At 35.6% G+C, this 12,722-nt stretch overlaps 1 protein-coding gene across 1 annotated transcript in view; it reads left to right on the top strand.

Moving 5' to 3' along the window:
- Nucleotides 1-12,722, top strand: part of REDIC1 (regulator of DNA class I crossover intermediates 1) — a 48,410-nt gene that overhangs the window by 28,729 nt on the left and 6,959 nt on the right. The window contains exons 7-9 of the mRNA XM_003405380.3: nt 233-302; nt 1,681-1,741; nt 5,738-5,801. Coding sequence (XP_003405428.2) covers nt 233-302; nt 1,681-1,741; nt 5,738-5,801 — 195 coding nt within the window. The remainder of the gene's footprint in view (nt 1-232; nt 303-1,680; nt 1,742-5,737; nt 5,802-12,722) is intronic.

The following is a 12,722-nucleotide window of genomic DNA, read 5'->3' as shown; positions in this document are numbered from 1 at the left end:
GTGTGTTTGGAGGATTATGAATTAAGGAGAGAATGACTTTATATTATATCACAGTGTGGATCAGTTATTTCTGTGTATATCATGCTAATAAGCTTCAAATTAAAAAATGGAAATAAAAAAACCCACTGTCATTGAGTTATTTCTGATTCATAATGACTGTCCAGTGGAACTAGACTAAAATGGAAATAGACTGTGCTAAATTTTAAGTTCAATGCATACTTTTATTTTTAAGGAAAATATGAAAGTAATTACCAAAAGAAGATACCACAGAAAAAAATCCAGAAATATCCAGTGAATAATATGTAAGTTTCTAGGTAAATCTGGGAAATGCAAACCAGTATCTAGTATAATGCATGTGGAATTGACGCAAATTGAGTCAGGCAGGCATATTGCTGTCTGAAGGTGGGCAGACTAACCTCAGTGAAAACTTATCAGTTGTCACAATCTTGGTGCTACCACACTTGTTGACAGTATGGTGCTCATATTTGTCAACCCATAAATACCTCCTTATGTGAACCTTAAAATTGATTTGATTTGAGGATACTGACTGATGTGTTAAAGAAACTTATATACCCACCAGAATGTCAATTTATTAATTTACAGTAAGAAATAGTAGGGTCACATGTATAGGAATGCTTGTTGGAGTAAAAAGTACATTTTCTTACTTTCTGAAGCCTCTATGGGATGGTTGTTTGGTTAGCATAGAATCAAAATAAGGGGTGCTGTATAATTCACATGTTAATGACATAAGCTAGCATGTGAACAGTTTATGGGACAGCTTATGTTCTAGGGAAAGACCTCTCTGTACATTGTCAGCATTTTCCTCTCAGAGACCTCCTGTTTTCTCCATGTTCAGGATTACCATTTCTCCTACCCCACTGCTGGTACATTTTTTTCTGTGTTAAAGCAATTAGGCACCATCAGATTTTGCTTCCTCTTATTGCTGCTGATGTACAAAATGTTCTGTGTTTAAGGTGATTTTTTAATCACCCATTATGACATTTTTAATGTCACCCATTTGGGGCTCATTTTAAAAATTTATTCTTTAGTTTTGGGACTGCCTTATTGGCCCTTCTATGTAATGAATTTCAATTCATAGGTAATAAAACAAACTTTATTTTACCTAGTAGTTTCAGAAGAGTCTAGTAATTGTAGTTTAGCCAAATCTTAGTGATTGAAAATCATGAATTAAAATAGGTTTTCATTCTGGAAGTACTTTCTTATGGAGGTATTTAAAATATGTATTTATAAAAAAATATATAGATGCTATTTTCATGGGTTTGGCACATACCAATTAATTAAAAATAGACTCACAATTTGTTTCATAAAATTAACAAATTAGGTTCTTTGTTGTGAAATCTCCAAATATCCAGAAACTTGTAAGTGAAAAACAGAGTGCTAGGCCTTGAGTTTTAGAATGTATTTTATGAAAGTGTTGTAGAACATGGTTCCCAAACCTCGCTGCAGATCCAGATAACTTGAGGGGGACATTTTAAAATACAGAATGCTGAGTTGAACCCACACATAACAGATAGGCTCCTTGAGATGGAGTTTTTCAATCTTTATTTAAAAAAAAAAATTCCCATATAATTCTGACCTGCAGCCAAGTTTTGTAACTATAATTTAGAATAATAATTTTCAGAGAGAAGTCAGATGTTAATACTTCTTTTTGATCCTTAGGGGTAATATCCCTTTGGAAGAATTGCATTCTGAGCAATCGTGGGACATGGGACTTGGAGAGGTACAGCATATTATCACATCATCTTTGTAATTAACTGTGTTGTCATGTCAAATTTTAATATTTACAATTTAGTTTGATTGAAGGTTAGCTTTCATTGAAAAAATTCTTTTTATGCTGGTTCTTCTGCTTTTCTTACTCTGGGTAAATTATAGCTTATATTTAGAAATAAAACAACCACCTTTTCAGAAACTAATATGCTTTATTTGAGACAAACTGATTTAGATACTTTTTAAGTGCTTTAAAATTTCTTCCAAGGTGAAAATGCTTTAGGTTTCAGTGTGCCACAGGTGGACATAGGTATATATTTGAAAATATTGGAACATCTATAAATATTTGTTATGTAATGTTGTAACTGATGCTCACAATAAGGGCTTATAATTGTTACAACAGTCCAGGCATTGTGCTTGGGGCTTTAAGTACTTTAATTGGCAAAACAGTCTGATCCTATAAGGTCTAAGCCAGAATTCAGTAACTCCTGTCCTGTCTGACTATATTTGCAACTATATACATTGTTTTCTCCTTTTTTCTTCAATAAATATGCATAGAGTACATATAATCAATTCATTTAGTGGATATTTAATGAGTGTCTCATACATGCTAGACACTGGGAATACAGTGGTGAAAAAAAGTTTTTCTCATTAAGCTTACATTCTGTTATACAGCACACTTGGTGGGGTACAGAGATGAAAGGATGTAGAACCTGTCTTCAAAATCTAGTAGCTAGACAGAGCAGAAATAATAATAATAATAATACATAAAGATAAATTGCTCTTATTGAGGCTTGTACAAAGCACAGTGGAAGCCTAATAAAAGGCACGTCTCTGTTTCATAAAGTCAGAAAAGATTTCATGAAGCAGATAATTTTGAGCTGAGTATTGATTGATAAGTTTACCAGATAAACAAGCTGTCTGGGGAGAAGGAGCAGTATAGGAAGAAACTAAAATATGAGCAAACATAGCTTATTTTAGAAACTATGAGTACCTTGTTTCTTTGTTATTATTGTTACTGCTACTACTAGAACAAATTATAAGGGGTGAGGGAGTGGCAAAAAAGAATTCTGAATAATACAAAGGGCCAAGACATAAATGATTTTATATGACGTATCAAAGTTTAATGTACTATCACTAAACAGAGAGACAGGGAGTGGCAAAAAAGAATTCTGAATAATACAAAGGGCCAGGACATAAATGATTTTATATGACGTATCAAAGTTTAACGTACTATCACTGAACAGAGACATTGAAAGAATTTTAGCAGGGGAGTATGATGCCATCATAGTATTAAAATGTTGACTTTGGCAACAATGAGGAGAGATCTAAGAAGCAGCAAGACTCAAGGCAGGACAAGAAATAATGAGGACTTGAAGTTGGGCAATGGCAGTAAGGACAGAAATGAGGGAAGAGCTATCACAAAGGTTTAGGAGATCTGGACTTGATAGGACTCAGTGAATTTTGATTAGTTAAAGAAGAAGGAAGAAACTGAGGAAGACCTGGATTTATGATTTGAATAAATGGATCATTGATGGAATGGTACCATTCACCAAGATCAAAAATATAGGAGGGGATGACAGAAAAGATTAACTGTACCCTCTTTTATAGAATAGAGGTGCCACGATGAAATGGCTACCCAATCAAGGAATACATTTCCTGATCTTTCATCCATCTAGGTGTACCCATGTGGATAGATCTCACTAATGGAATGTAAGCAGAAGTGATGTGCATCATTTTTAGGTCAAGGCTTTTAAGAAGTGGTAATGCCTTTTCCTTGTTATCCTTTTTCTGGTGGGTAGATGGCAATGAGTCCCTAAGGGATGGTGGAGCCACAAGATGGGAAATACTGGGCCTCTAAATCACTACATGGAGGAAATTGCCTGCAGACCAGGAACATCTACTTTGGATTCTTAGAGAGAGAGAGAATCGTGCTTGAGCATTATATATTTTTGGATCCGTCTTTCAAAATAAGACCTAGTATTACTCTTAATTCAGAGGGGGAACAGATTTCTACGGGAAGATGAACTAAGAGTTATCTGTTGAGGTCAATTGAGGGTCCTCTGAGAAAGCTATGATCTACATGGAGATGTATAGTAGGCGTTTAAGTATACAGGGCTTGACGTCAGAAGAGATACTTAGTCTCCAGTGGGTAAGTCATAACTGAATATATTTGTGTACATAATTCCCAAGAGAAAGTATATGAAATAACAACAAAGGTTGACAGCATCTCCAGGAGCCACAACATTTAAGTTTGGAGGATGTGCAGTGAAAAAGAAGCCAGAAAAGGAAGTCTAGAATAAGCTACTGGAGAGATTTGAAGAGTACTAGAAGAGTGGTATGCAACCCTGGTGGCACATGGTTAAGAGCTTGGCTGGTAACCAAAATGTCGGCAGTTCAAATCCACTGATCTCTCCTTGGAGTCTCTACAGGGCAGTTCTACTCTGTCCTTTAGGGTTGCTATGAGTCAGAATCAACTTGTCAGCAACAGATTTGATTTTTGGTTTTGGTTTTTGGTGTCATAGGAAAGAAGACTTTCGCGGGGGAGGGGATATGGTCAGTAATATCGGATAAAAAATAAAAAATTTTTTTACTATCCTATTAATACTTTAAAGAACTCATATTTACCAAAATATGAATAATATATATGTAGCCCCCCCAAAGGAATTATTAATAGTTTAAAAGACTTAAGAAACAAGCTCTGTTTGACTACATCTATGTCCAGAAAGCTGGAAGCTTGAATGTGACTAGAACAACTCAGAAAAGAAAACACATTGGTGGAGTCTGAAGGGGATCAGGTGATGTGACTAGTTCTTTGGGCAAAACAGGTGTGGTACTTTTAATTTGTGATGCCTAGCTAAAGCTAAAGGTACACTGGAACCCTAGCTAAAATCTTAGATTCTGCCAGTTTCAGGCAGCAGTGATGGGCCAGGAAGTCTCCAGGGGAAATCCTACAGTGGCCACCATACGCAGAAGGTAGGGACAAACCGAAGAAAGAGGCAGACCACTCCAGGTTGAATAAGCAGTCTGAGATTTATTAGGGGAAAGCTCTAAAGTTGGCAGGGTACTGCTCTGTCTGCTTTCAGCTTCTGTAACCTAGGGTGTTTCTTAGCATCCCTTGGCTTGTAAACTATCCCCATATGGTGTCTTTCCCCTGTGTGACTCTCTGTATGTCTGTTCTGCAGTTTTTAAAAGACTTCATTGAGAAGGAATTAGGTTTAGGACCCATGTTACTCTGGTATGCCCTCATTAACACAACAAAAGAAAAATCCTGTTTCCAGACAGGGTCACATTCACAAAAAGAAGGGTTAGGACCTCAATATATCTTTTGGGGGGACACAGTCCAATCCATAACAAAGAGAGTCGTAGTCACATTCTGTAATCATAATTTAGTAAAATTAGAACTTCCTCCCCCCTTTCCCCCCAAAAAAAGATGCTTAACCTCCCTCAGCTCTCTGGTAGATATGAAACAATGGTTAGAAGAAAAAGAAGGGATATTACAATAAATTATGGATTACATAGAAAGTGAAGAACATCAGAATCAATGATGTGTTCAAGTGAAAAATTTTATCTTTAAGAGCTTTTATTATAAAAACAAAACACAGAAAACCCTGAAAATAAATGAACTTAAGAAATTATAAAAAGATTAAAAAATAAATCCCCAAATTGCCTGACTCTGTTTTTCAACTGCCTCTACTGTGATTGTCGGAAACCTTTACTTTTTGCCTATAATTCATTCCTCTGCAGTGTCTAGAGTGTTGCTTGCTGTTTCCAAACCAATTTAAAATTTAATTTCATTTTAATGTTCATAGCAGACTAATTTTTCTTCATGGATCTAAAATCATCTTTGTTGAATTAAAGTAATGTAAAGGGGGAATACTATGAAATGAGTTGGTACAGTTTCAAAATGTTTTTTTTGAATTTTGAATGAGAACATTGAAATAGGACAGATATAAGTGGGTATTATTGTGTATACTTAAGAACTGTTAAAATTTTGGTTTTCTTCTAGACTCTGATGGAAGAAAGAGGAGCATGTTCTTTAAAAAGCAGCCGAACATCTACTAAGAAAATCTGTCAGTATAACTGTATAAGTGAATTTTATTCATTTAAAAAGCTAATATTTAAATAGAAAACAGTTAAATTTTAAATGTTTTTTAGCTTTTTGTGAGCAAATATATACTTCACAGACATCATAGAATATACTAGTAAATGCAATTGACTCTTTAAAATTACATTTGTTTATAAAATGTATTTTACATGAGTGTTCAGAATATATATGCACGATCTAATGAAGAGTAATAAAACACATATCCTTGTACTTACCATGTAGTTTAAGAGATAACACATAATTATTATCTTTGAAGATTTCCTCAATTGCATTTTCTCTCCTACACCCTGAATTTGTCTTTTGTAGTTTTTATCCTACATAGATTTTCTCATTGCTTTATTTTGAACTTAATGTAAACTGAGGCAAATTGGTGGCACAAACAGTTAAGTACTCAACTATTAGCTAAAAGGTTGGAGGCTTGAACCCACCCAGAGGCACCTCGGAAGACAGGCTTGGCGATCTGCTTCCAAAAAGGTCGCAGCCTTGAAAACCATAAGGAGCATAGTTCTACTGTGACATACATGGAGTCAACACGAGTCAGAATCCACTCAGTGGAAACTAACAACAATAGCAGCAACAACCACAACCATTTGACAATCCTACAAACAATATATCTTTTATAACATAGCCTCACTAATAGGGATTGTGGTGAAACTATGAATTTTTGTGAATCTGTGATAGGGAGTTCCCTGGGTGGTACAAACAGTTTGCCCTTGACTACTAGTCGAAAGGTTGGCAGTTCAAACCTCAGAAGACAAGCCAGGGCAATCTGCTTTGAAAAGGTCACAGCCTTGGAAATCCTACTGAGCAGTTCTACTCTATCTTTTCTAATCTTCACGGGCCAATACCATACAGTTTTTATTGTGATTGCTTTATAGTATGTTTAATATATGGAAAAGTTACAGCCCCCTTTGGACTTTTTTAAAAGGAGTTTTCTGGCTATTCTTAATTGTTATTTTTTCATATGAACTTTAAAATGAATTTATCTAACTCTAAAGAAAATAATTTTATTAGAAAAGTATTACATGTATGGATTAACTGAGTGTGAATTGTCATTCTTAAAATGTTGAGTAGTCCTATCTAAAAACAAGAGATGTCTTTCCATTAATTAGGTTAACTTTTGTGCATTTCATGAGTTGTTCAAAACAACTTTAAGCACTTTAAAGTTTCAGTCTGCGGGAGGCACCACTGACCCAAGGGCCTGAAGTGGGTTGGACCATTCATTGTGAACCAGAGGGTTTATATCCCATCTCTAGAGAGCATCACTACTGAGCTCTGGCAAAACATCACCATGCAGGAAGCTGGCTCAAATTGTCCATCTTCTAATTTTTCAAGAGAAGCTAGAAATGTGGACTTTAGTGTGAAATCTCCCATTTTTTAATGTTAGCAATAATTCGTTTTGATCAATCATTGTGTAGGTCCCTGATACTCAGGCTACCAGTTGCAGAACCTGGGTTTAAACAGTCCTTTTTTTTTTTTTTTTAATAACAGTTCTTCGATTCCCTATTTTCCAATAATAACATTATTGATATAGGATTCACTTATCTTCCAATTCAACTATTTAGTATACAATTAAGTGGTTTTTTAATATGTTCACATAGTTGTTCAGCCATTACCACAATCAATTTTAAAACATTTTCTTCATCCCAGAAAGAATCCTTGTACCCCTTAGCAATCACTCCCCATTTCACCTTCTCCCTCACCCCCCAGGCCTAGGTAACTACTAATCTACTTTCTGTCTCTATAATATTTATATTTATTGATATGATTGATATGCTTGGACTCAGTTTAAGTTTTGTTGTATTAAACCCTCTTTGCTGTGTCTTTCACTCTGGTATCTTGTCTTTGTTTTTAAAAATATCTTTTATGGTTTTATTTTTGAATTTTTTTAGTATATTTATTTTTGTTTTTGTGGTTACATTTGTACTAATAATTTCTTTTTTTTTGTACTAATATCTTTTTATAATACCCTTGTTTCTTTCTTTGGCTTTTCATTTTAAAATGAGCTCTCTTGACTCTCTTTATCACTTTACAGCAATTAAAGAGTTTATTCTTCTTTTCCCTTTATTTCTTTACCTCCCATTTTATAGTTGTATTTATTATTTATGCTTTGTCACAGTATACTTACTATTATTCTACTTTATCACCACCTTTGTTTTATATCTATAGTCTTATATCTGTAGTTAAATAATTTTGATGTTCACCGTTGCCAAACTTTTGCCAAAGTTTCTCAGTTATTTTTAGGTAAATGAAACATCCTTAGGAAGTGCTCTTTAGCACAATATTTTCTTAATTCTTGCTTGTTTAAAACTATTTTTCTTTAACCTTAATATTTGAAAGACACCCTAGCTAAATATAAAAATTGTTTGCTCGTACTTTCTTGCCCTAGTGGCTTCACTTTTATCTTGCTTTATATCTTCCTATTAAGAAATTTGATGCCACCCTTTTCTTTTTTCTTTACTTTGTAAGTGGCTTGAACTTTTTGTCTAGAGGCCCAGAAGATTTTTTTTTTAATTTTTAAATTGTATGTAAGATGTTTTACAGTTGACCATTGTGTGGCAATTTCATAAGATCCACAGTAGGCCCTTTCACTATGTTGATTCAGGCCTTCTTTTATTTTGGAAATTTAGAAAAGCTTTTCTGAATTTACTTTTTAAAGAAGATTTATTCTCTTTCTAAAATTTCATTTCTTATTGAGAGTCTCCAGTTATACAGATGCATCTGTCAGTTTGTCATACTGTGGGGGCTTGCATGTTACTGTGAAGCTGGGAGCTGTGCCACCAGTATTCAGATACCAGCAGGGTCACCCATGGAAGACAGGTTTCAGCTGAGCTTCCAGACTAAGATAGACTGGGAAGAAGGATGTGGTAGTCTACTTCTGAAAAGAATTAGCTAGTGAAAACTTTTACCAATAGCAGCAGAACATTTTCTTGTATACTGCCGGAAGATGAACCCTCAGGTTGGAAAGCACTCAAAAGACGAGTGGGGAAGAGCTGCCTCCTCAAAGTAGAATTGACCTTAATGACTTGGATGGAGTCAAACTTTCAAGACCTTCATTTGTGGATGTGGCATGACTCAAAATGAGAAGAAACAGCTGCAAGCATCCATTAATAATCGGAACCTGGGATGTACAAGGTATGAATCTAGGAAAGTTAGAAATAGTCAAAAATGAAATGAAACACATGAACATCCATATCCTAGGCATTAGTGAGCTGAAATAGACTGGTATTGGCCATTTTGAATTGGATAATCACATGGACTACTATGCCGGGAATGAAGACTTGAAGAGGAGTGGTGTTGCATTCATCACCAAAAAGAATATTTCAAGGTCTATCCTGAAGTACAACGCTGTCAGTGACAAGATAGCATCTATACACCTATGAGGAAGATCAGTTAATACAACTGTTATTCAAATTTATGCATCAACCACTAAGGCCAAAGGTGAAGAAATTGAAGATTTTTACCAACTTCTGCAGTTGGAATTGATCGAACATGCAATCAGGATGTGCTGATAATTACTGGTGATTGGGATGCAAGAGTCGGAAACGAAGAAAGATCGGTAGTTGGAAACTATGGCATTTGTGATAGAAACAATGCCAGAGATCACGATTCAATTTTGCAAGACCAAGGACTTCTTCATGCAAATACTTTTTTCAACAACATAAATGGCGACTATGCACATGGACCTCACCAAAATGGAATACACAGGAATCAAATCGACTACATCTGTGGAAAGGGAAGATGGAAAAGCTCAATATCATCAGTCAGAACAAGGCAAGAGCTGACTGCGGATCATACCATCAGTTTTTCATATGCAAGTTCAAGCTGAAACTGAAGAAAATCTGGACAAGTCGACAAGAACCAAAGTACAACCTTGAGTATATCCTACCCGAATTTCGAGACCATCTCAAGAATAGTTTTGATGCATTAAACACTAATGACCAAAGACCAGTCGAGTTATGGAATGACATGAAGGACATCATACATGAAGAAAGGAAGAGGTCATTAAAAAGAAAGGATAGAAAGAAAACACCAAAATGATGCCAGAAGAGACTCTGAAACTTGTTCTTGAGTGTCAAGTAGCTAAAGTTAAAGGAAGAAATGATGAAGTAAAAGAGCTGAACAGATTTCAAGAGGTGGCTCAGGAAGACAATGTATTATAATGACATGTACAAAGACCTGGAGATAGAAAACCAAAAGGAAAAAACACAGCATTTCTCAAGCCGAAAGAACTGAAGAAAAAATCCAAGCCTTGAGTTGCAACATTGCAAGATTCTATGAGGAAAATATTAAATGATGCAGGAAGAACCAAAAGAAGATGGAAGAAATACACAGAGTCACTGTACCAAAAAGAATTGGTCGACATTCAGCCTTTTCAGGAGGTAGCATATGATCAAGAAACAATGGTACTGATGGAAGAAGTCCAAGCTGCACTGAAGGCACTGGCAAAAAACAAGGCTCCAGGAACTGACAGAATACCAATTGAGATGTTTCAACAAATGGATGCAGTGCTGGAAGTGCACACTGTTCTATGCCAAGAAATTTGGAAGACAGCTACCTGGCCAACTGACTAGAAGAGACCCGTATTTATGCCTATTCCAAAGAAAGGTGATTCAACCAAATGCAGAAGTTATTGAACAATTTCATTAATATGACATACAAGTAAAGATTTACTGAAGATCATTCAAAAGCGACTGCAGCAGTACATCAACAGAGAACTGCCAGAAATTCAAGCCGGATTCAGAAGAGGGCATGGAACCAGGGATATCATTGCTGATGTCAGATGGATCCTGGCTGAAAGCAGAGACTACCAGAAGGATGTTTACCTGTGTCTTATTGACTATGCAAAGGCATTCGACTGTGTAGATCATAACAAGTTATGGATAACATTGTGAAGAATGGGAATTCCAGAACAGTTAATTGTGCTCATGAGGAACCTGTAGTAGATCAAAAGGCAGTCATTGGAACAGAACAAGGGGATGCTGCATGGTTTAAAGTCAGGAAAGGATTGCATCAGGGTTGTATCCTTTCACCATACTTATTCAATTTGTATGCTGGGCAAATAATCAGAGAAGCTGGATTACATGAAGAACGGAGCATTAGGATTGGAGGAAGACTCATTAACAACCTGTGTTATGCAGATGACACGTCCTTGCTTGTGAAAGTAAAGAGGACTTGAAGCACTTACTGATGAAGATCAAAGACCACAGCCCTCAGTATGGATTACACCTCAACATAAAGAAAACAAAAATCCTCTCAACTGGACCAATAAGCAATATCATGATAAATGGAGAAAAGATTGAAGTTGTCAAGGATTTCATTTTACTTGGATCCACAGTCAACACCCATGATAGCCGCAGACAAGAAATCACAAGATGCATTGCATTGGGCAAATCTGCAGCAAAAGATCTCTTTCAAGTGTTGAAAAGCAAAGATATCACCTTGAAGACTAAGGTGTGCCTGATCCAAGCCATGATTTTTCAATTGCCTCTTATGCATGTGAAAGCTGGGCAATGAATAAAGAAGACTGAAGAAGAATTGGTGCCTTGAGTTGTGGCATTGGCAAAGAATCTTGAATAATACCATGAAAAAGAATGAATATACCTGTCTTGGAAGAAGTAGAGTCAGAATGCACCTTAGAGGCAAGAATGGAGAGATTACGTCTCATATACTTTGGACACGCTATCAGGAGGGATCAGTCCGTGGAGAAGGACATCATGCTTCCTAAAGTAGGAGGTTAGTGAAAAAGAGGAAGACCCTCATCGAGATGGATTGACGCAGTGGCTGCAACAATGGGCTGAAGCATAACAAGGATTGTGAGGATGGTGCAGGACCGGGCAGTGTTTCATTCTGTTGTACATAAGGTCACTGTGAGTTGGAACCAACTTGAGGACAACTAACAATATCAAGAACAACAATTAAAAACATAATACAGAAGGGATTAAAATGCAAAGCAGTAGCTAGTAACTTGTTCCATCCCTCCCCACCCCCATTCCATCCTTCAGAGATAATTGTATTTATGGTTCCTAAATTTAGTTTAGCTTGTATTTACAACCTTATATCAAAATAATATATAATATTTTTTTCTGATTTATTAACTTTACTTGTAGACTTCTTTCTATAATAAGTGAGCATTTAGCTTTCCTGTGCCCGCTTATCTGTTCTCCCCTCTTTAAAAAAAAAAAATTTTTTTTTTTTTTTACCCCTCTTTAAAAAAACAGTATTAAATATATTGCTTTGTTTTTGGTTTCCTTATGTATTGCTTTTTTTGTTGTTGTTTTGTTTTTATGTATTGCTTATCTTTGCAACTTTGAATAACAAATCTAAGCTGTTGACTTGTTCCTCCATCTTTCCATCTTCCCTTTCTAACTTGGTTTCAATACACATTTACTTTTGCATTACCAAGGTTATGTTCTGAAAATGCAGCATAGTGAAGTGTTTTATGCACATGAACTCTGGCATCAGACTGCCTAGCTCAAATCACAGCTCCATGACTTAATAGCCATGAAACCTTCAGCAAGTTACTTAACCTCTATTTGCCTCAGTTTTCTCATCTGTAAAATGAAGGCATAATTGTACTTATTATTTTGGGGGAGTTTAGATAAATTAACATATAAATGTGTTTAGAATAGTGCCAAGCACATAGTGTTATACAATGTTTATTAGATAATAGAATAAACCATAATTAAATGTTTTGTGCTGTCAATAGTAGTGTTTCCTCAACTGTGTTCTTTTATGTTACCATAACATCACAATTTTTTGCTTTATCCACGTAACTGTGTTCTTTGTTTACTTAATTCCTTCTTAATCTCAGGTTGTGCTTGTTTTACTGTCTTTCTCATGTTTCATATTTTAGTATTTTCTTAAGGATTTGAACTAGTGTGTG

The sequence above is a fragment of the Loxodonta africana genome, chromosome 4 (genome assembly GCF_030014295.1).
Source record: "Loxodonta africana isolate mLoxAfr1 chromosome 4, mLoxAfr1.hap2, whole genome shotgun sequence".
Classification (NCBI taxonomy): domain Eukaryota; kingdom Metazoa; phylum Chordata; class Mammalia; order Proboscidea; family Elephantidae; genus Loxodonta; species Loxodonta africana.
The sequence above is the reverse complement of the archived record's forward strand: the minus strand, read 5'-3'. Positions and strand labels throughout refer to the sequence as shown.